We start from the raw sequence: 22,459 nt of genomic DNA on the forward strand, positions 1-22,459 counted from the left end.
AGGGGGGAGCTCAGTAGATATACTGTGCGTCAGGGAGCGTGGTTCTGACGTCACGACGCAGAAAACGACGTACGATAGCTTTATGTTCAGAAGACTTTATTTTATTTTTAGAATACTAATACATCGCTGGTAAATATTATACATAAAACAGTTCAAAAATATCTTGTATCTAGTCCCGGTATTATATTCCTACCAGTCTACATATGATGAAACATCAGTATGTGAGTTATTTAGTTTTTTGAATATTTGTCACATGTACATATTTCAGATCATGGGTGGCACGGGGTGGCATGTGCCACCCTAAAATGATCTCCTGCCACCTCTCTACCTCTAGCGCCACCCTATGGTTGTGCCAGAGCACATTTTGAATCAATACCGAATGAAGGTGACGGAGGGGGGGCATGGGGTGATATGTGCCACTCCAATATTATAAAATGGTTCAGCCTCTGGGGTCGCTGCACCTCCAAATCATATGACTGACTTAAGATGACATAGATACAAGCTGCAGCCACGCTGAGTCTCTGCTTCAACTTGTGTTGAAAGTTCAGACTTCAAACTATACACCAGTTTTTTTTTATTTGATTGATAGGCCACTAAAACCAGAGGTTTTTTTTTTTTAGCATGCTCTTTCCTGAATACTACCATCATGCTTAGTGTGGAAAAAACAGTAAAAAAAAGGCATTTTTTAAGGACAGCATCCAAAAAAGTAAAGAAATGTACCACGTTTACTAATAAAATTATTATATTGCAACAAGTGGAAGAGAGGAACGTTTTTGGGAGTGATGGCAGAGAGAGAAAGACAGAGAGAGTGATATCAATAGTGAATTTGTGACGTTCAGTGTGTTTGGAGTGTAGTTAGTGTGTAGTGTAGTCGTTGTTTTTTTTTTGTGTGTCAGTGAGGGTACTAGTGAATATCACAGTAGCTGCCAAAAAGCCACCAAAGGCAGACTGCAGTCTAAACACTGTATCCAGGTGGAAAACAGGAGGAGTGATGCATCTCCTGCTGTCAGGCCTGCAGGGTCTATCCCTGTAGTGTCTTGTCTTGTGGCTGGAAAAACTATTTTTTTACACTGGCACAAATAATTTGTGGGGCATCTTATTGCGACACCTGATTGTTCTCTCATTTTAGTTTCAGTAGAATTTTTACCCTTGCCCTGTGGCAAATTACAGCTGGACCCCAATAAAACATGAAAAATTAGGTTTACATTATTGGTGAAATATGTGTTCATGATAGTGCAGATTTCTGGCATTTTGTGTAACTTAAAACATGTAACAATTTCATTATTTCTAATTAAAAACAGTCTGGATCTTAAGTTAAACTTTTTAAATGATCCACCCCATGTTGTGTAGCTTTCTGGATTTTATATTTATTGGGCTACATACTTATAATTATAATAAATAAGTAAAGTTATAAACTATATTCATATGAAATGTGTATGCTTACTGCATTTGATGTATTTTAACCCTATCTAATGCATATTACAGAATGTAACAACTGCACTTTAAATTTTGCCACCCTGTTTGATTTCCATGCCACACTAATGCCCCCCTAAGAAAATTTCTCTAGATCCGCCCCTGCTTTGAAGGGTTTTCAAGCATGAATGGTCTGTTTAAGGTCATGCCAAAGCATCTCAATTGTTGTATTTAAGTCTGGACTTTTGACTAGACTGCCTTCTTTTCAGAAGTGAACTTGCTGTTGTGTTTTGGATAATCGTCTTGGTGTATGTGTAAATTGCGGAGGAGTGCAGGAGTACTGTATTTATAGAAACACTTAACTACACTCAGAGACCTTACAGCAGCAGTGTACCACATTGCAGAGAGCTGTACTGTCTTTTCCTCTCCTGCAAGGTTTGTGCACTCTTTTTGATTGTGGTGGTTGTGTGATTGAGCTTTAGGCCATGAATCGATGGCTGGACATTTTCCATCAATTACAGCAAGTTGTCCTGGTCCTGAAGCAACAAAGCAGCTCCAGAACATCATACTACCACCACCATGTTTCACTACTGGTATGCCATTTTTCAGAAAAGCTGTGTTAGTTTTATGACAGGTGTAGTGGTTCTGAAAGCTTCCAAAAAGACTCATCAGTCTACAGAATATTTTCTCCAAGGTCTTAGAATCATCAAGATGTTTTTTTTTTTTGCCAAATGTGACAGATACTCTGTTCTTTTTGGTCAACAGTGGTTTTGGAACTTCCTCATGGATGCCATTTTTGCCAAGTCTCTTTTGTTACTGTTGAATTATGAACTCTGACCTTAATTGTGCAAGTGAGGCCGACAGTTCAATAGTCTTTTTTCTCTCTTGATGTGATCTTTAAGTCATTTTGGTAGGGCGGCCACTCCTAGGAGGGTTCACCACTAGAGCTGGGCGATATGACCCAAATTTCATATCTCGATATTTTTTAGCTGGATGGCGATATAAGATATATATCTCGATATATTTTTAAAGCCATAAAGTAAGAACAAAAAGAGAGTTCTTAGTCAAAGCTGTGTCCCAGATGTCACACAGGCACTTTTATTAACATACAGCATAGATGTACATGAAAAAACTACTCACAATAAATTATGAGCATTTATTAAATAATGATGCTCTATAAATAAAAGAAAACTATGTTGTTTTGTGCATAACAAAGAGCTCACAATTGTGCAGTCAAAATGTAAACTAACAGACGCTGAGCATAATAACAAACAGATTTCACAGCTGCTCTGTTCCCAACTTCTACTGCGTGACTGACAGCCTGGAGTTTAAAATCCGCTTGGTAACCATGTCTCTGAACAGGTGCCATTTATGGTCCTTATTCATACACAGTACGGTAATATTACGTTGAAGCACAGTACGTATTACTCCGCGAGGCTCCTCGGTAGCCGTAATGCTCCGACAATCCATCAAGCGGTGCGGCTCCGTAGCTTACCAAAGTCGTACTAAAACATTTTTTGACAGATTGCTGAGCGCCGTGTACCACATAAAATCGGTTCGCGGTCATCAAGCACAACCAGAATTCATACAAAAGGCGCGCAGTCAACTTTTGAGAAAATGAAAGGATTTCAGGCCGTGCATGGCGTTAGCGTGGCTAGCTCGTTAGCGTGGTTAGCTCGTTAACACGTTGACGCCGTCCAGCCCCACGCACGGGGCGATGCGCAGTAACTCGTTAACGGAGATTTGCCGTGTTCATCTTGTCGCTGACTGCAGGTGAAGCGATGGGGGAGGAGGGGGAGTTGTGTTCAGTGAAGGAGAGAGGCGAGGTCGAGTAAAGACAAAAGTGGACGAAAGAGAGGCAAACTTGCGGCTCCACAACTATAATTATAACGTAACATAGACTATATCGATATAAAGGATATTGTCACATCTTATATCTCGTATAAAAATATATCGATATTTTTAAAAAACTCGATATATCGCCCAGCACTATTCACCACTGTTCCAAGATTTCTCCATTTGTGAATAAAGTCTCTCAGTGTGGTACACTGGAGTCCCAAAGCTTTAGAAATAGCGTAGTAAGACTGACTGATGCCCAACTTTTGTTCTCTGCTGCTCTTGAGTTTCTTTAGATCGTGACATGATTTGATGCCTACTTCACTGTCAGACAGATTCTGTTCAAGTCATTTCTTGATCCAACAGATCTGGTAGTAATTATCTAACCAAAGTCAGTGCACGATCTAACGTGTGTGTGTGTGTGTGTGTGAGAGAGAGAGGGTGGGGGATTACTTTTTCACATCGCACCAGGTAGGTTTAGCTAGATTTTTCCCTTAACGAATGAAATCATCTCTGCATTACTGAGGTTATCTCATTTCCACTGAACAGTTGACCCCAGCAACAGTAACATACCAACTACACGTAACATTTTGTCAGTTATTTTTTAATTTCATCTCAATCAAAAACACAAACATTACAATAAGTAAAACAATTTAAAGGCAAATCTCTGCCAACTCTATTTTTAAGGAACATAAATCCTGTGCAGAACCTTTATATACAGACCTAATATATCATGATATCTGAAAGTTAAGTACATTATTTCAATTAAAGTCTTAAAAAACCCCAAACTATGGCAAATAAATCAAATTTTGACTGCATAAACTCAGTGTAATAATACTTTGTTTAAACATTTCCGTCATCATCTCTCTCACAATGTCAGTGTTTATTCAAAAGATCCGATGTACCATCCATTGTGAAAGTACAATGGTAACATTATTCATTCTCACATTTGGCACTAGCAGATTTTCTTGGCCCAGTTATGTAAAAAAAGAAAAAAGAAAGAAGAAGATGGATGGAAAAGACAGTAGGACTGTCAGTGGTACAATGTCATGAAACGGTCAGTACCATTTACAGAGACACAAAACATACAGAACTCAACTTCACAGATTCTGGAACTTTCAAGCTTAAGATTCTGGAATGTCTTGGGCAATTAATCTTCTCTCCATGGCAACAGATCACAACTTTCTCCTCTGCCTCTAGTGAAATTCTTCTGCCATCTACTGGCAAATAAACAGAATTGTGTAACAATCCGCGCTTCTTCAGCAGAACTGAAAAGTGATGCATTCAAGTGCATCACTTTTCCAATTTGGATTTCTAAACGTTCACGTTTTAAATCCCATTTTCTTTGATTTTGCCCTCAAATGTTACAGTTATTCTCACTTTAAAAGCATACTTATTATGTTGATTTGAAATTTTACATTGTGCGAAATAAGCTACTTAAGCTGCTCTCTCTTTAAGGCTGCCCTCTCTGTCATGCATACCGTTGTATTTTATTATTTTATTCTTTTGGCAACTTTGTTTGCTTTGCGGAAGCAAAAGTAAGCTACTGGAAGCAAACTTAATCACCGTCAATTTATGTATATAGGTCTGCATATCTTCTTGATAAGCTGATATCATCATATTAATAAGGAAGTAGAAAAAAAGTCCTGTAAACCGTTTTGTTTTGCTTTTGGTGTTTCGTTTCTCCCATTCAGAGATTACGTTCAAATGTGTTTATCTAATTATCTCTTACTATGAACAGTTACATCATAACAGTGTGTGTAATAGAAAACGAGCATAACAGGTCCTCTTTACAGCTCAGTCACACTAGAGTAAAAGCAGGACAGCGACTTTCTTGTAACTAGGAGGAAAAAAAAAGACAACAAAAATGTAAATACTTCACATCAACTACATCACTATTCGTGGAGGAATTCCCATTTTACACTTGCCGGACTCTGAATGCTAGGGTTTAATGTGAATTTGTGGTTATGTAGACAGCAACAGATTTATAACAGATGTCAACAGATCTCCTCACAAGCAGATTGCATGTAATTGCCAACTGGATCCTATTCAGTTGCAAACTGATAGCAGACTGTCTTATTGGCCTTACCGCCAATTCACCGCTGTCTTGCACTAAAGTCACTTTGACTTACAAGTTTACAGAACACCGGCAGAATGGTTTTTGGTCGTGCCGTGGCCTCCAGCTACTGTTTTCCCTAGTGTGACTGTAGCATTAAACATGACCGTTCTTTGTCACAGAACTAACAAATGCCAACTGTATGCACGTGATCATTTTGGATATAATTTTGTACAATTTTTTTTTTTTTAAGAGCCAGATTGCCAAGTTATTGAGAAATGCTTAAATAGAATGAATTTCTGATAATTTACATATTCAACAGAGCTAACAATATATCATTTTTAGTTTCTGTATGGCTTACCTTTGCTTATTGCAGCTTTCATATTTTATTCCAATTACCATAAACACCAGCTACCAATTTAGAAATAGTGGCCACTTAAGCACAAAAGCTGCAGTTATGACTACAGCCTGATTTTTCTGAGACTGTCTGGAACAATATTATTGAGCTGCCTGAAACATCAGTCAGAATGCTTCACCTTTGCCACACTCCCTCCTTTTTTGTCACAGCACAGTCTTTCTATCCCTGCCATCACACAGCTATCTTGATTTTACTTGAAGGCTGTCTTATCTGGTAGGTATACAACAAGCCACTGGATTATGTCTTCTTACTGAATAAAGCTCTCAGATGAGCAAAGCAGCACTTTCTCTGCAGCTCGTAGATATACTACATCTGCCAGCTGTCAGAGCAGGCTGAGTCCAACTTTTTCAAAACACGAGCGTAGCATTGTTAAGAATTATAAAGATTCTTTTGTGCATTTAAATCTCTGGAAAAAAAACATGAAAAATAAAAAAACGATTGCAAGCAGTTCACAACAGTTACATTGTAAGTGTATATTTGCAGGCTGTTATGTCAGTCTGAAAGGGCCAGAGATGTAGCTCGTCACTGTGTCCCATCACACACACTGTAACCCTCCCCAAAACAAAACAAAACAAAACAAATGCGCCTGGAACATATACAACAAACATTTTCCCCTGACCATTAAACTCAGTCCAGTTGATAAAGATGAGTGGACACCAGTGGAAATAAGACAATACCCACAGATTCCAGATCATGAAAGCAAATTCCTCCGAGTCTAGTGACTCTTCCCTTTGGGTTTTTCATCGTACGACACTCCATATTCGTTTACTCTTGTTTTGTCCACAGGGTAGAGCCTGGTGAAAGAAACAGAGTTTTAACTCTGAAAAAAACGTGCATGTTTTTAACAAATGTGCTATGTGTAATGTAGTGTGCATGTACCATCTCTGGTAAAGGTAGATGAGAAACACCACATCATCTCTGAAACAGGCCAGTCTGTGAGACGTTGGCATGGTGATGATGAAGGCAAACACGTCATCGATGAAGGTATTGAATGCCTGTTAACATGAAAGAAGTCCATGAACATTCTCAAAAGATAGATTAAAAAAAAAATGTAGTCATTGTTTGTAGGGGTGATCAGTTATTCTGACAAATTACATCGGCTCTTAAACATAAAAAAAATAAAATAGATACACTTTCTTTCAAATTTAGAAGTGAGAGTGCTTTAGTAATTAAATCAATGACCAGCATTATTATGTGGAAAGTTAAAAGCTGTAAAAACAGTATGAAAGATGTAGGCCTCAGTCACACAGGCTTAGAGACCAGTCAGTCACTCCCCGGAAATCTGGTTGTTAGGCAAATATGTGCATTCTCAGATTGGTTGACAAATGGTTGCTAGAGGTTGCTGGTTGTCTCTAAGTGAAAGAGGGTGCTGCACCAAAAAAAAGAAGAAAAAAAAATCTCCTTGAGATTACCAGTATAATACCACGATCATCCAGTTTGAACTGAGAAAGCCGACTCATCTGTAAACACTGCCTGATTGCAATCTACTCAGTGAGCACGATAGTAAAAAACATGATGCAAACTGGAAATGCAGAATATTCTCCTTCAAAATAAAAGTGCCTTACTGCTGCAAACAACAGCATTCCAAAAGTTCACTTATTTATTTTTAGGCAAATTGCCTCAGTTTCTATTTACGTCACAGTTTCGCTACCCTCTGGACAGAAGTTGGCAAATGTTTGCAGACAAGTGGACATCTTCTGTGCAAACCACAGGCAACCGGGCCAAGCGCCTTGAGATCAAAACCATTAAAACGTGTTTTTTGCAGCACCCACTTTGTGGCCGATTTTATCTAGTGACTGCCAGCAACCACTCACAGAACACGCATTTTTCCTTAGGTTACCAATCAATCTCTCAGCCTGTGTTACTGAGGCCTTAGCATCCATTGGCTAAACCACTCAGAAAACAACAGGAAATTAATTTTTTACCTTATACATGAAAGCTTTCCAGGGCAAGTGGGCAACAGACTTCAGCTGTTAAATAAAGAACAAAGCTGAATAATCAGTCATGAATACTGTGCTGTTTTGTTATGGTAAATAAACTGCAGTTTGCACACTGTGGCATTTTATTGTTAGATTTCTGTTTTTTAATGTGTGCATTTATTACACAGATTGCGTAGGTTACTGATTTTTGTGAATCAGTAACTTCAAAGTAAAACTGACCTTATAGTTGACAAATAGCTGAGGAAGCATGAAGAGGAACCCGAATGCATAAACACCTATAAAGTGAAGAAAAACACATGAGAATTTATAATGACTGTTATGGACAGAGGTATTTTGTGTGTGTGCTAAGAGTATAGAGCACCTTACCATTCACCAAGCTGTTAATCAGCCACGAGTACCAACTACAACAGAAAGATACACAATCAAAATGAGTGATGACCTGTCAGACTGAGTCAATCAGTATCCCGTTATTGTTACTTACACATACGCAGACTCCTACCTCTTATATCGTAAAAATATTAGTGCATACACTGCCCCTCCGATACACAGTGGGTAAAGAAGGTATGAGAGATACTTCATGGCCTAAAGAAAAATAAAGAAAGAGGCAATCAGCGTAAGTGCTCATGTCGCAAAGAAACAACTGATAATTAATTGTCTCGTGCCCTACCAGGGTATCATATTCTTCCGTTCTCCTCTCAGATTCATCTAACTTTCCAAACTGTAACAGAACAGAAACACTCATTAGCACACTTGACCCATGTTTTTGCTCACATTTTAAAAATCTCTCAGTGCTGCAGAAATTAAGGAAAAATGCAGACAAGGATAATTATAAACTCAATCGCCTCCATGTAGCGTTTTACATTTATAAGAAAAGATTGTTGTGTTTTCTATTAAGCATGTATTATCCTGCCTACAATGCTGCATGAACATTTATCGTTTTTATTTATTAACATGGCTAAAGTTCCATTATCTGCTCTGTGCTTTGTCAAAGGACAGTAATTTAATTTAATACAAATATTATTACAGCAGAAAGCTCCATAAGAGAATAAACCAGCAGATAAAAAAAAGCAGCGTGCAGCAGTTAGAGAAAAATGGTACTTTGAGTCAACATGTCAGATAACTTAAGAGCGAGTCGGATGTTCTAGCACAGGCTGTGTAAGACTGGTCTCTACTCCTTAACCCAGAGCCTTCCTAGCATAGGAAATAACTGGATGCGTATATGTTGTACTTTTATTTAAATATCTATTTAAACATATGGAATTACAGTGTATAAGGCAAAAAACAGAATGTATAGGTATGACCACCTTTATTCTTTAACATAGCCTGAACTCTTAGGCAACATTTCTCATAATTTCTTTAAGTAGTTTTCAGATCCAGGCTTCTGGAAGGACATTTAAAGCTCTTAACTGACACTCACTGTTGTGCCCATCTCCTGACATCCTCAGCAAATAACCAGAAATTTGTGTTTTGGATTCATCACGCCACAAGACCTTTTCTCCCAAGTTCCCTTAAAACTGGCTTCTTTACAGCAACTGTAGGTACATATTTTTTTTAGGTCTGCTCCACCTTCTTTTGCCCGTCATTTGGTCAGTTTCCTCAAGTCTTTTAAAGGACACACTGCACACCATGCTGAGATATGCAGAGCTTCTGGCTTATAGCACTTTGGGAATCACCTTGTTGGTGCAAAAATACAAATTTATATGAGTTTATGTTAAACTGTGCTTGTGGTGTTTTGTATATTCGGCTAAAGACATGACAACAATTGACATGTTTTTGCAGCACGGCGCAAGTAAGAAAGTGCCCAAAGATAAAAATTTAAATTGGTTCTTTGCCAAGTTGTCTGTTACGCGTCCACAAAACTGGTTCATCCTCTGAGGTGCCTTTTGCGTGCTTGAATGAGCGCTGAGCTGACTGTTAAAAACAACATAAGATTAATGTGAAAATGTTTTTTTCCCCCTTCTGTAATGTTCAGGTTCAGGTTAGGGCTGGACTGAAAATTAGTGAAAAAGTAGCCAATGTCCAAAGAAAAACAAAGAGCTCCAAAAAGCCTGGAGAACTGTTGCTCAAGGCTTTGAAAAAATCCAAGTGCAGCTCCTTGGAAACAAAATATAAAACGGCACACAGAGTTGCTAATGACTTTTATACAACACTGTGTACTGCACAGCATTTTAAAGCAGCCATGCTCAATTTTGTGTGTATAATTGTGTGGCCACCTCCCAAAGGCCCAGTCTATACCAACAAAGACGTAGATACGTGGCTGATAACAGGAAAAAAAGAGATTACAGATAAAGACACATGCACACATACCAGGAATGTGGGTTTGCCTCCTTTCCAGAAAACTTGAATCTTAAAGGCTTTCTTCACTTTCCAGACCTTAAAAAAAGCCTCCACATTATTATATATTACAGATCACGTAATCACCTTTTAATCAAATCTGAAGTGAGAATAAATGGTCATTTTGTGTGTGTTTAAATTCATTTTTAATTGCGCGTGTGTTTACTTCAATCATAGAGCCGATCCCTGCAGGTATGAGGACAAGCAGGCTGGTCTGCTCGTCAAGCAAATAGAGGAAAATCACTATGGTACTGAAACATCGCCACAGCACTGAAATAGAAGCAAACAACAGAAAATGTGAGATAGTAAATGGCTCTCCCAAACTGACACTGATGACCAATCATTTGGTTCAGCTCGAGTCTCTTGATAACACTTTACCCAACATGTTTTAAAAGCCTTTTGTGTTATCTTACAACACTGGGAAACATTTGTAGGGTTATATAGTTACACTTAACATTTATTCCTGTGTTTTTTTTTCCTCAGCTGCCACTTCTCTAAAAATCCATAAATCAGAGGTCCCACAGTGCCAGTTCTGTGGATCTGTCACTGCAAAGCCAAAATGATTCAAGAACTATTAAGGTACAAGTGCTCTCTCTTATAATCCTTGTGGGTGAAATATTGCTGGCCAACCAGCAGATTCAGAATATGGAAAAATATTGTAGATTCACCTGTTCTGCACATTTGTCAAAGCCTTATTACAGGGTGACATTCACACACTCTACTAGAAGTAGTTTATTTAGCCACTAACCACAAATGTATTCATGGTGATTCTTTATGCCCATATAAACTGTATAAACTGGATTTTGAAGGGGTTTGGTGAGAAGGTGAAACAGTACCGTGAAGCTAACAAACCTGCTTTGCTGGACATCCCCACCATACTTTTCTTCTGCTTCCAGAAGCTGATGTCATTTTTGAAGGCCAGGAAGTCAAAGAGGAGCTGAAAGAGCATTCAGAGTTAAGACTGGCATCTTTATTTGACCTTAAAATGACCCAGTTAGGTGACTTATTACGCCAAGCTTTACTTATATGTGATATTTTGTAATGATAAAAATGTTTCCTACTGTGAACTGAAATGAACAGCTCACTTAAGGATTCAAAGTACACTCTAAAAGTCTGCAAGCACACTCACGTGGAAAGCCGCTACAAAGAAAGTCAGGGCCAGGAAATACAGGTTGGTATCCACGAAGATCCCTTTAATCTCATCAGCATCCTTCTCTGTGAACCCTGCAAAAACAGATACAGAAAACCGCACTGCATTTAGGTGTGTAGACATGATCAGGAAACCTGGCTGAAGCTCTATCTGAAGGACGCAGAAGAGAAAAAACAAAATAAAACAACACGTAGAACACTGAAGCAGATGGGCTGCAACAGCAGAAGACCACACAATATGTTAGACACATTAACGCCACAATTTGCACCGACTTAACAAAAATTGGACAGCAAAAGCCCGGGAAAACGTTGCCTGGTCTAATGAGTTTTGATTTCCGCTGCGATATGTGACTTTATAGGGTCACAATTTGGTGTAAACAGCATGAAAGCATGGATCCTTTCTGCCTCGTATCAACGGTTTAGGGCTGTGGGATATTTTCTTGGCATGCTTTGGGCCCCTTAATACCAACTGAACACTGTTTAAACACCACGGATGTGCAGCCAACAAATCTGTAGTAACTGTATGATGTCATCATGGACACACTTTCTCACTACCAGAAATGCTGCTTGTATAGAGCAAGCAGCGGGGGGGCGACTAAATGCACCGCACTGTGCAATCATTCATCACTTATAGTAGGAGGTGAACTTCAAACTTTGCGTTTGCACAGGATGCTCGATCACGTAATGTCTAGAAAAGTTCAGGGCTGCAGTGAACGTGTGAAATTAAGCAAGATGGAAGATTAGCATACCGAACTGCTGCAGAGAGTAAACGGCGTCTTGCATGTGGATCCAGAATCGAAGTCTGCCCAGAGAGATTGAGTCGTAGGAGATGGTCAGAGGAAGTTCTGTAGTGGTACTGTTGATCTCCTACACACAAAAACATGGAAAAAAAAATCTTTTCAACATTTCCTATAACGTGCTTCTCAGCCATGCATTCACTACCAGGTTCCGTGAGCAAATAAGATGAATAACAGAAAAAAAAGCATTGCATTTGAAAATCTGCCACTGGGACTACCTAACAGGGAGTTGCAGTCTGTTGCATAATATTTATTTAAAATTGAAAACTTACCACGAGGTCCTTGACCCGGTTGCTGAGCTCATCAACAAACAGCAGAGGTAGATACACCACCTTCTTCCCATTCTGAAACCTGGAACACATACAGATAAAACATTTTATGGAACTCTTTGATCTTCACGACAAGCCTGTAATCCGTTAAAAGTACAGCTAGTACAGCTCAAAGCACCATTTCTTTTTCTCGCCTCCACTATTGAAATGCTCTTTATGTCGGCATCGGTCATGGCCCACTTCACCGGTTGCGGCTGAATCAGAAAGCAACTGCCTGGATTAGAATAGGCACTTTTTAACCCTTTACATGCCACACCCTTCTGGCTATTTCTAGGTCTTGGCTAATAAATTAAAGTGGCTGGGCCTTAGGTTAGAGCTCCCAAACTGTGGACCTATCTTTTAAACCTCTTCTTTAAAAAAAATAACAACAACAACAACAACAACAACAAAAAAACAACAACACACGTCCCTTGGATATCTATTTCCTCTCATAGTGCCATTTGTGTTTGTGTAGCCGCCATCTTACACTCTGAGGTATCTGTGGACATCATTTGGGAGGTATTCTCTGTCAAAGAGGAAGTGGTCGCCGACAATGTTGACAGTGAGGCGGGAGCGCCAGTGTGAAACTGGATGGTCTGACACAGAGGTGGCTCCAGCTCTGGCTCCGCCCCCTGCCGCTGCATCATGCGGCTTCTTCTGCTGGCCTTCTTTCTGACCCTGCACGAGTGCAAAGACAGGATAGGAGTTTAGCGATCTCATTAAAGCTCTTATCGATCCACACCGCTCAGATCCTTTTCAAATAAACCACATAACTGTTAACCGAAAGGAAGGAAAACAGTACTTTCTGTGTGTTGACTTTCAGCAGTAGCAGAGACAGTATGGTACCTGTGTTTTATCTTCTCCAGATATCAGAGAGATTTCAGGCGGTTTAGGGACCATGTACGTGGTGAGCTGAGCAACCAAGTGAACTTGTCGTGGATCGTGCCACGGATCGTGGGCAGCTTGATGGACAAATATTAGTGCGTATAGAGTTCCATTATTACGGGTTTTCTTAGGTAGGGAGACATTGATTGTCCTGTGGGAAACATGGAAAAGAAAGGAATGAAATTTAAAACAGAACTTTAAAAAAGAAATCCGGTTTTCAGAATGCTTCAATCAAATCTCCGTGTAACACCGTTTCGTACCACAAGGGGCTGCGCATTCAATTCGGTGTCTGTTTTTATCTCATAGGTTTTACTTCAATTAAGATAATAAATGTGAATCTCTTAACTCCCCCCCCCCCCCCCCCCCCCCCAAAAAGAACCAACCTTTCAAACTTGCTGTTGACATCAAAGTTCTCCTCTTTGTGGATCAGAGTATGGCCTCCTTCTGCATTCGACCGCAGAGCGGTGTAGATGCTCAGCTAACGAACAAAGACGATCATGTCAGGCACCCGCATCAAAGACAGAAACCAGACTCATGCATGACTGGTGCGACCATCCTTGCACACAACTGACCTGCAGTTTGGGGTTCCCAGCCAGGAAGGGTGTGATGCAGTTGGCACCTTTGGGGTTGTTGCAGGGTTTGGTGTACACGATCCCGTACATCACCCAGCAGGTGTGGAGCACATAGACCACAAACACCCCCACGATCAGGGTGGTGAACGATGTTTTGAGAAACATGATGCTCGCGTCGTTTCCTCGTCTCCCTCGGCTAACTGAGCGGCAGGGCCATATGTCTGCAAATGAGGCATTACACGGCGAGGATTCAATTTAAGTATGAAGCTCGAAACTCAATTAATTTTAAACGCCAATTAGGGATCAGACAATTGTCTCAGTCACCTGACTTGTCACTTGTCTCAGATTGGTCTTAGAAAGAAAAAATAAATTAAGATAAAGAGTTTATTTGCCAATCGTTTTAATGAATATGGGATACAGCTGACCAGGAACATTTGCCAAAACTTGCTCTTCCAGTTTTATCACGGTTATACCACACAAACAAGTCATTAGCAGGATGAAAGGAGGCCCTCATATTTAGAGAGATTAAATGGCAGGTGATGTAGTGAACTACAGATCTGATAAATATATATAGTACTACACATCTAAATAACAGAATCCTTGTTAGCACACTGGAGACTCAGGTCTCCCACAGATTGTTTGGTTTAATTCTGCGTCAAGCTGCAGTAAACACCCGCACACCTGTTTTTTGTTTTTTACTGATGGTAAAAGCATCAAACTGTCTGCTGCTCAGGCACTCTGAAGCTCTTTAACCAACTCAAACTATCATACACCTGCTGTCAGGTTTTCCATATGGTCGGATCTGCATTTGCTTTTTCTGTGTGGGGATGATGTGCTACCTTCAACCCACAGCTTTAGTGACGCTAATCCTGAACGAATTCTGTATTCACTTTGCTTTTAAGGCACATAAAATAAGTAAACCCCCCATATTAACGTTACACATTACCGGTGTTTAAACTGGCAGGCTGTCGGTGACAGGACGCTCTCAGCTGGCTCACTGACTGCCCATCCGTCCATCCACTTTACAAACCCTGTCAGGCGACTCAGAGCGACCGCATCGCTTCTTCAGAACCGCGTAGTGCTTTCGCCTGAAGACATCTGCTGGACTCTGGGATCGGTTCTGCTTTTAAGAAGAAAAGAAAGCGCTATAGCCAGAAATTACTAACTGAAAGCGTGAGGTGGCTCTACATTTCCGCCATTCGCTTCCTTGTTAGTTTCTCCGGCGAGATTTGGGGAAGAGGTGCCGCGAGATTTGACGTCACTGGCGCACTTCGAGCGGGAATAAATATCAATATTTCATTTGAAATTATTTATCTACTTATTTAAAAGAAAAAAAAATCAAGAAATCATCATTTTATTTGATGTAATTCCATAATTTGTATTCAGTGAATCTTGATCTTTCATGGAAAGTTGTAATTTTATAACACAGATATTTATTTATTGTGCTTTTCTGGTTACAAAACCCTAACCACAGTTCACTACTCCATGGTCAATTATGAAACTGCAGGTGTCTGAGAAATATTTTGAAGGAAGAAAAATATTTTTTGCTCCATGCACTGATATGTTTTACTCATGAGAGTTAACATTCTTAGAGTAAAGTCTTTATTAAACACCTGAGAGAGTAACCTTGAACACCCGGGTATCTGAAGAATCTCCAACCCCATTTTCTTGTACTCACTTGGAGCCCAAAAAGAGGAATTTCTGACTAGGACCTTTATTTTTTATTTTTTATTTTTACTTCTGTTATCACTGTTTTTGTTTAAATGTTAGAACAATGTGTTTTTGTTTTAAGTTTTGGTGGCCCCAAAGCTATAGAAAGAGCTAAGAGCAAAGTCCATGAACAGCAGCTTATTGCCAAGTTAATATGCAGTGTTACTGTTCTTTGAGGTCATTGCATGGTGCACCTTAAGTAGTTTTATCTTCAGTTATGAGTTATTTATGGCTAAAGAATCCTTGCACTCAGCAATTTTGGTTCCACAACAGTAGGGAGTCCAACGGTAAAGAGCTGCATTTTTAAAAGCAAGCTGAAAGACACGTACTCGTACAGATGTTACATTTGTAGATCCTTGCACAATATACCTTGTGCATTAATCCAACATCTTAATTTATTTCATGAGTACCCACCCACTTTCATTTATGAAAGTTAATTTGAAAATGAAAAGTTTTCCTTTAAGATGCAGACGTTTTACGTCCCATGAATAAACCAGCTACTCTCGGAAATGTGTATAAAGCTTTTTCCTGAAGGCAGATATTACAAATGTTAACCATTATTCTCAAAATCTAAAAGTGCACTTCAAATTCAAGATTATTATAATGACTTCCAAACATCAAATCCACTAGGGTAAAAAAAAAGACATTCACAAGTTTGGATGTCTTTGTTTGACATTGCAAAATTTACCACCTAGTCTGAATTCCTTATTGATGAACATCCATCTCATTTCTTTGTTTCATAACCAAGATGCAAAGAAATACGGCATTGACAAAATACTCCTGCTGATGATGTTAAGGATGTTAGAGAACAGTGGTATGAAACTATTATTTACTGAACAACATTTCTATGATACAGTGGCACAAGTAACTGGTGATAATTTAAGTTTTTCACTCAGTTCTTGGCTGTGTTGAATCATTCTCTGCAAACTATTACTGTAGAATGTGTTTTAAAAGCATCTGCTTAGAGGGCCACAGTTACACTAACTGATGTTCATTTTAACACAAGTAGCGTTCATGTAGAGTACATAGTCCACTGAAATTAGTTAAATATTTATCCCTAGCTGTGTACTTTTTTGTGAAATTGGCTCAAGGGTATCACTGTCTCAGTGTCGACCTTTTATTCTTTTAAGTTGTCTAGTAATGTTTTTTAAAGGTCTTTTAATACCAAGTTGGTGTATTTTTTTTTTTTTAAATCTTCTAGTATTAATATTTCACACTATTTTTGATGTACTAATGTTAACTCCCATGAAAGTTTTGACACAACTAAAAAACTTTCTCAAAGACAATAAAGCAGCAGTAATAGCGGAAGCAACTAAAAGTTGAAACGGACATTGGAGACGCGAGATTTGTAACGTAAACATAATACAGGTTTTCGGATTTGCCGTGACCCGGATTCGAACCGGGGTTGCTGCGGCCACAACGCAGAGTACTAACCACTATACGATCACGGCTTGCCACTGTCCGAGCTGCTTTGAGGAACCTTATCATCCACAAACAATACGATCAATATATGGGTTATAATTCTTGCAGTAAGCACATTACAATGCTCACAGATGTTAACGTGCATCAATAATTAAAGTTACAAGAACATGCCGTTGTGTCTGCATCAGTCTGCTCGTCCTTTCTAATGAACGTAACATTTCCATAATAATAAAACCAACTGAACCAAAAATTGCTTTCATAAAACCTCTTTCTCTCATTTAGCTCCTTATATAGCGCTAAACACTATCAACTATTTGAGTGTCCATATAGTGTTTCTTCATCTACACGAATAAGCGAGAAAATGTAAGTTAAAGTCTAAATCTCGTACTATTTTTTTAATCTAGAGAAAAGGCCAATCTAGATTTTTTTTATACTGCTTAAGCCTTTATATAGTCTGTTGCGGACGCAGGCACTGCAGAGAGGTCATTCCTGTTTTACTTCTTTGAAGTCCTTTCCACTGCCTGGGGCGCATGCGTAGTTGGTGCATTTCGGTATAAAATCTCTTGCATCAGATTTTAGTGAGATCCTTGCCCTCACTACCTGCTGATGAAATTTACATCTCTCGAACCCAAGCAGAACCGAGCGGGTATAAAAAAAGCATTTACAATTAAGAAATGCTGCTGTCAGCAAAGATCGCCCTTTTGCACTGCTCACGGGTGCATTTCGAACATTTGGATCACATTTTTTATTGTGCTCTGCAGTAGTAGAAAGTATACAAACATCCCCTGCTTTCAGCAGTGCGCACTCTTTATCTTTTCTTGGGAAATGAGAGCAAAACTGCCGTGACCCGGATTCGAACCGGGGTTGCTGCGGCCACAACGCAGAGTACTAACCACTATACGATCACGGCTTATGTAGCTATCATAGAGAAAAAACACGGCATGACATATTTGTCCTCCGAAAACAATTTTCCCCTCCAAATAAGACTTTAAAAAACACAGATTAATTCTGCACCTGTATTACTTTTTTTGTGCAGTCTTTGACCTGATGCTTCATGTCCACCCTGTTAGAGGACGTGTCCAGTGGGGAAATGGCTTCAAAATGACACAATCTTCAGCATCTCTCAGTCACTGGCATTGTTTTGTGTGAGCCTCTTGCTGTTAAGAGAAGATATGAGTTTCCTTTTCCATAGAGAGTCTGCAGTGACTGGGCTGTACTCATTCTCCCGCTTCCCTTGTTACCATTCTACAAAAAAGATCGGGTTTATCAAAGTTGCTTGAATTGCATATGAAATTACTTTTCGTCGTCTTGATCTTCTTGTCCTCCTCCTCTCTCCTCATCCTACCAGCACTCTTCCTCCTGTGCCACTCGGATTGTTTTCATCCGTTTGGATATTGAACTTCAACTCAGCTGTGTCGCCTTTGCACTCTGAGCAGGCTTCTTTTGGTTTCAAGACCTCAAAAGAACAACTGTGAGCAATTTTGCATCTTTTTGTAAAAGCAATAGAATTTATTTTACAGCTTGTGTTGGTGAAACTGAGATCTATGCATGCGGAGCGTGGTAATATTTCTGACAATGAAGGGACTGATTTAAACAACAGAGCTAGGACACAAAGAATTTATTTAGCTTTAGTCAAATATCCCTGCCACTACTGTGCCTCATCTCCGCAGACAATGTAGGGACACGCACCATACATTTTTCCTCACAGTTGTTGCCCACCTGGATCCCAAACATCCCTGACCCAACTGGCCCAATTAAAACAGATATAAAACTGAGCTAGGGCCTGTTTATTGTGAGATTGTCTTCTCATTATCATGCAGAACTAACTGATTAACTCCCTAAACGCTAGGAAATCTTTTCCTGGATTTCTGTTCATTAAAACAGAGTTCATGCATGCACCATTTACTTTAATTACATTTTCCATATGTGAGAATTTCACAGAGGTTGTGTGCTAAACAGTCAGAGTGAGAATGGTACCCTTGTCAGTGCAGGCTCATGGAGGGTTGCCTGAGGGTGAAACAATTCGAAAGCTAGCACCAATTTATCTCACATAACCTCAGGCAGGCAAAATACAAAAGCGATAAGTGATTTTATTTTTTTTCCTTCATGCCTTCGGTGTACCTCTGAAATAGTCTTAGTGCGCTGATGTAGCCATTTGTTTTTTGCCTTTTCTTTGACCAAATCTACAAAGGCCACTGTGACATCTACCCTGTTTGTCTCTAAATGAGTTCATGACCCCTATACTGTAATAATAAATGGGTCAGGCTCCCTTATGATCAAGCTCTCCTGAATGTAACTTCCGACTTCATAAAATCGGGGTCTTATGAAGTCCTTGGCCCTCTTGGAAATTTCCTTCATCGCATGCACCACAGTCTCAGTCCTTGGCCCTTTGCAGTTAGCCTGAAGTATCTGCTGTGTAAATAGAGGATTACAATTTGTCTGAGAGGCCCTCTAACCTCATCAGGATATTGTATGTGGAATATATGAATTCTGGAAGTGCTCTGTGGGCAAATTTCCCAGCTGAACATCACTTCATAAATCTTCAGCTGGATATAATTAGACTTCCTGTATCCAGTTTGACCCTCACCTCATCTGCGGTGCATTTCTCCTCAGCTGAACTCTCTGTACACCAATGACTGTGCCTCTTGCTTGCAGCCTGCCACATGGGTTACATTTGAAGACGAGGAAAAGTTATAAAAGATGACGTGTTAGATCACAGACTCCGTTGCACAAGACTTGGGTTGAATTAGTAACAGGTATTGTTACTAGTTCAACCCTTTACTAGAAGCTCTCTCCTTAATGATCTGTGCACTTGGTGAATTGCTAAGTTTGAGTTTAGTGGCCAGGAATTAGACCCCAAAGATCTGTTACTTTCATGTGGTTGAATGGGCTGTTATAGCCAATAAAAAGGTGTAATGATTCTCCACAAGATTTGACTTTCACTGTGACATGAACAGTCTAAAAAAAATCAATGCCCACAATTTAGTCTTTCTTTAAGCATTTAATCTCAAAGCTTGTTGCAATGGATTGTCCCAAATTTGAACTGAGACCCCAATGAAACCTTCTGTATAACATGAATATTACCAACCTGGATTTGCAGTGATGTCTTTCTTTGTTTTCAATTTAAATTTCAGTTTGACTTTGGTTTGTTTGTAGGATCATTTAAATAAATCACACACACACACACACACACACACACACACACACACACACACACACACACACACACACACACACACACACACACACACACACACATGTCTGGTTTGCTATCCTCGTGGGGACATCCCATTGACATAATGCTTTCCCTAGCCCCTTACCCTAACCCTAACCATTAAAAATGAATGCCTAACCCTAACCCTTACCCTAAACCTAACCATAACCTAATTGTAACCCTGACAGTAAAACCGCATTTTGAGTGTGAAAATTGCTTTCAACCCCGAGGGGACCTGGATTTTGGTCCCCACGGTGCAGAAAGTCCCCACCAGGATAGTAAAAGTCAGATTTTGGTCCCCACCAGGATAGTACGAACCCGTACACACATACACACATACACACACACACACACACACACACACACACACACACACACACACACACACACACACACACACACACACACACACACACACACACAAGAACAATGACTAAGCTCAAAAGGTATAGAAAACCATATGTAGCTAAACCATTCACTTTTGCCACTTATTATAGGTCAAAACTCTACCTCAGTCTGATACAACAGTAAAATGTTGCATCAGTGCACCTTTATTAATAATCTACCTGATAATACTTTAATCTACTTTTCTTAACTGCCTATCTGCATCACAGCATTTCTGGAGCATATACCCATCATAAAGACAGGTTGCCACCTCACTCAAAATAATATTTCACTTTTATTTAATTTTTCTCTTTAATACAAGCCTTCTACTTGACAGAGTATTATTGCAGTCTTAGAGAAAATATAAAATAAAGTATCTGAATGCTTACACCTGTGATGGAATCTAATATTTGGTGTTTCATCATTTAGTTTTATTTTGGGGACTCACTATTTTATTTTCTGACTGGTGCTCTGTAAAAAAGCGTGCTTGAACAGAAGCGATCTGTATTACAACAAGTTTCCCAAAGTAATGAAATACTTAGTGTGTGTTTCTGAGCCTCTGGGTGGAACAGTATGTCAGGCGCCATTTAAAATATATGACCGAGAGGGCAGAACTTTTCCCCTGATGCATTCCACACCCATTTACTTGTCAGATGTGATTAAAAGGCTTCAGCCTATCCCCTACCAGTGATCTACTTGTTCTCTTCCCTCAGGAAGTCTGAGTTACATTATCTAAATTGCTAAATTTCTTGTCCGCTGTAAGTCAGAGAGCAGGCAGTGGCAGGTTCTTCTTACTGTTCCTGCGCCTCACTTTGAGACTAACGGTCACACAGACTTTTTGCTCTCAGGGCCTCCAAACTGTGAAGTACTCTGTCTGGAAGTTTTAAACCCACAGGCTTCAAGGCTTTTAAATCACTTTTCCTCTAAGTTTCGTTCATGAATATAAAGCCTTGTGTTAATTCCACACGTTGCCTCAGCACTTGTGTGTAATTCGTTTTCCTGAATACAGCGATTGTGCACTTTGTTCAGAACTTTATATTGTTTATTCCATTATAGCAACAGGCAAAAGCATTTAAAGTCAGACCATTTAAATAGTATCAAAACTCCAAATTCGGAGTATCTGACAAATGGACAAATGGGTGGACAATTTATTTAAAAAATGCACTGTAACATTATTTTTAAGGTAAGAACTTACTTTTTGTACGATTTTCAGATTTACTTTGAACATTCTCATACATGTTTGTAACAACCTCAGTGGCAGTAGTTTCATATTCCACCACTCAGTGGCGCAACTGCATCACATACAAAAATAAATAAATAAATAAAAAATAGAAGGATTCAGTTGTGTCATTAACCATTCTGAGCCCGCAATGCCCCCTCTTTCTCGGTTTCTTTCCGTACGTATGTCTGTCTCTCTGTCCTTCCTCAATACTCTGCTATGATCCATAATCACCACTCCATGTGTCTCCATCAGCATCCATCATTCTTTATGGAGTTTCGCAGTCGGGGCTCAGAGCAGTAGAAATCTAGTGAGAGAAAAAGACAGCCTTCCAGTCAGGGGCAGAGAGAAGGTTACTCAGCAGTCTATTTCCAAGTGACCTCCCAGATAGAAAGAATGTGTCCCTGTCCACACGTTTTCAATTGCCAGGCATGGGGGATATTAACGAGATCCCTTTTGCTCTCCAGTTAGGAGAGCTTCCCTCCCACCCCCACCCCTGCCCAGACCGACTCCCTGGTATTCGAGTAAACTGACTTTTAACAAATGCAAAACTCCAGAAAGAGAGCAAATTTACTTTCCTTTCTTGAAACAAGCATTTGCATAACATTTGGTCATTTCAACACAAACGAGGGACTTCGCGTTGTCTCCAAATACATGAAGAGGCAGGTGTGTACCGACTCTGAGAACAGCAATCTAGGTGCTTCAGAGACAAGTGGGAATCAGCATCGCTCTGCTTTAAGCATACCTGTATGTGTCACGGCGCAACAAAGACTTTATATGCAGCGCAACACTGCACAAGCAA

General features: G+C 39.7%; 1 protein-coding gene and 2 non-coding genes across 3 annotated transcripts; all 3 read right to left on the bottom strand.

Moving 5' to 3' along the window:
• Window positions 1–3,857: 3,857 nt before the first annotated feature.
• Window positions 3,858–14,922, bottom strand: clptm1l (CLPTM1 like). The gene is made up of 18 exons (XM_065470753.1): window positions 14,655–14,922; window positions 13,709–13,929; window positions 13,520–13,614; window positions 13,098–13,287; window positions 12,739–12,929; window positions 12,216–12,294; window positions 11,896–12,013; window positions 11,127–11,221; window positions 10,850–10,934; window positions 10,164–10,267; window positions 9,971–10,036; window positions 8,331–8,381; window positions 8,163–8,245; window positions 8,030–8,064; window positions 7,883–7,938; window positions 7,649–7,693; window positions 6,603–6,718; window positions 3,858–6,517 (listed from the first exon to the last, which is right to left on the bottom strand). Exons 2-18 carry the CDS (start codon window positions 13,871–13,873, stop codon window positions 6,439–6,441), a joined length of 1,653 nt encoding a protein of 550 aa, XP_065326825.1. The 5' UTR covers window positions 13,874–13,929; window positions 14,655–14,922; the 3' UTR covers window positions 3,858–6,438.
• Window positions 14,923–16,797: 1,875 nt separating this feature from the next.
• Window positions 16,798–16,869, bottom strand: trnah-gug (transfer RNA histidin (anticodon GUG)). The gene has a single exon. It is a non-coding gene; the product is annotated as a tRNA-His (tRNA).
• An 809-nt stretch (window positions 16,870–17,678) lies between these two features.
• trnah-gug (transfer RNA histidin (anticodon GUG)) lies at window positions 17,679–17,750 on the bottom strand. Its single transcript has one exon. It is a non-coding gene; the product is annotated as a tRNA-His (tRNA).
• Between the last annotated feature and the right edge of the window lie 4,709 nt (window positions 17,751–22,459).

Source organism: Pelmatolapia mariae, linkage group LG22, assembly GCF_036321145.2.
Source record: "Pelmatolapia mariae isolate MD_Pm_ZW linkage group LG22, Pm_UMD_F_2, whole genome shotgun sequence".
In the NCBI taxonomy this organism is placed as follows: Eukaryota; Metazoa; Chordata; class Actinopteri; order Cichliformes; family Cichlidae; genus Pelmatolapia; species Pelmatolapia mariae.

What these genes read in the sequence shown, in the direction of transcription:
- clptm1l (XM_065470753.1), bottom strand. Translation starts at nt 13,873, where the DNA reads ATGTTTCTCAAAACATCGTTCACCACCCTGATCGTGGGGGTGTTTGTG. An exon ending in TTACTCTCTGCAGCAGTTCG is followed by an intron (nt 11,222 to 11,895) that starts GTATGCTAATCT and finishes CTGTTTTTGCAG; the next exon opens with GGTTCACAGAGAAGGATGCT. An exon ending in ATATTTTTACGATATAAGAG is followed by an intron (nt 8,065 to 8,162) that starts GTAGGAGTCTGC and finishes TTTCTGTTGTAG; the next exon opens with TTGGTACTCGTGGCTGATTA.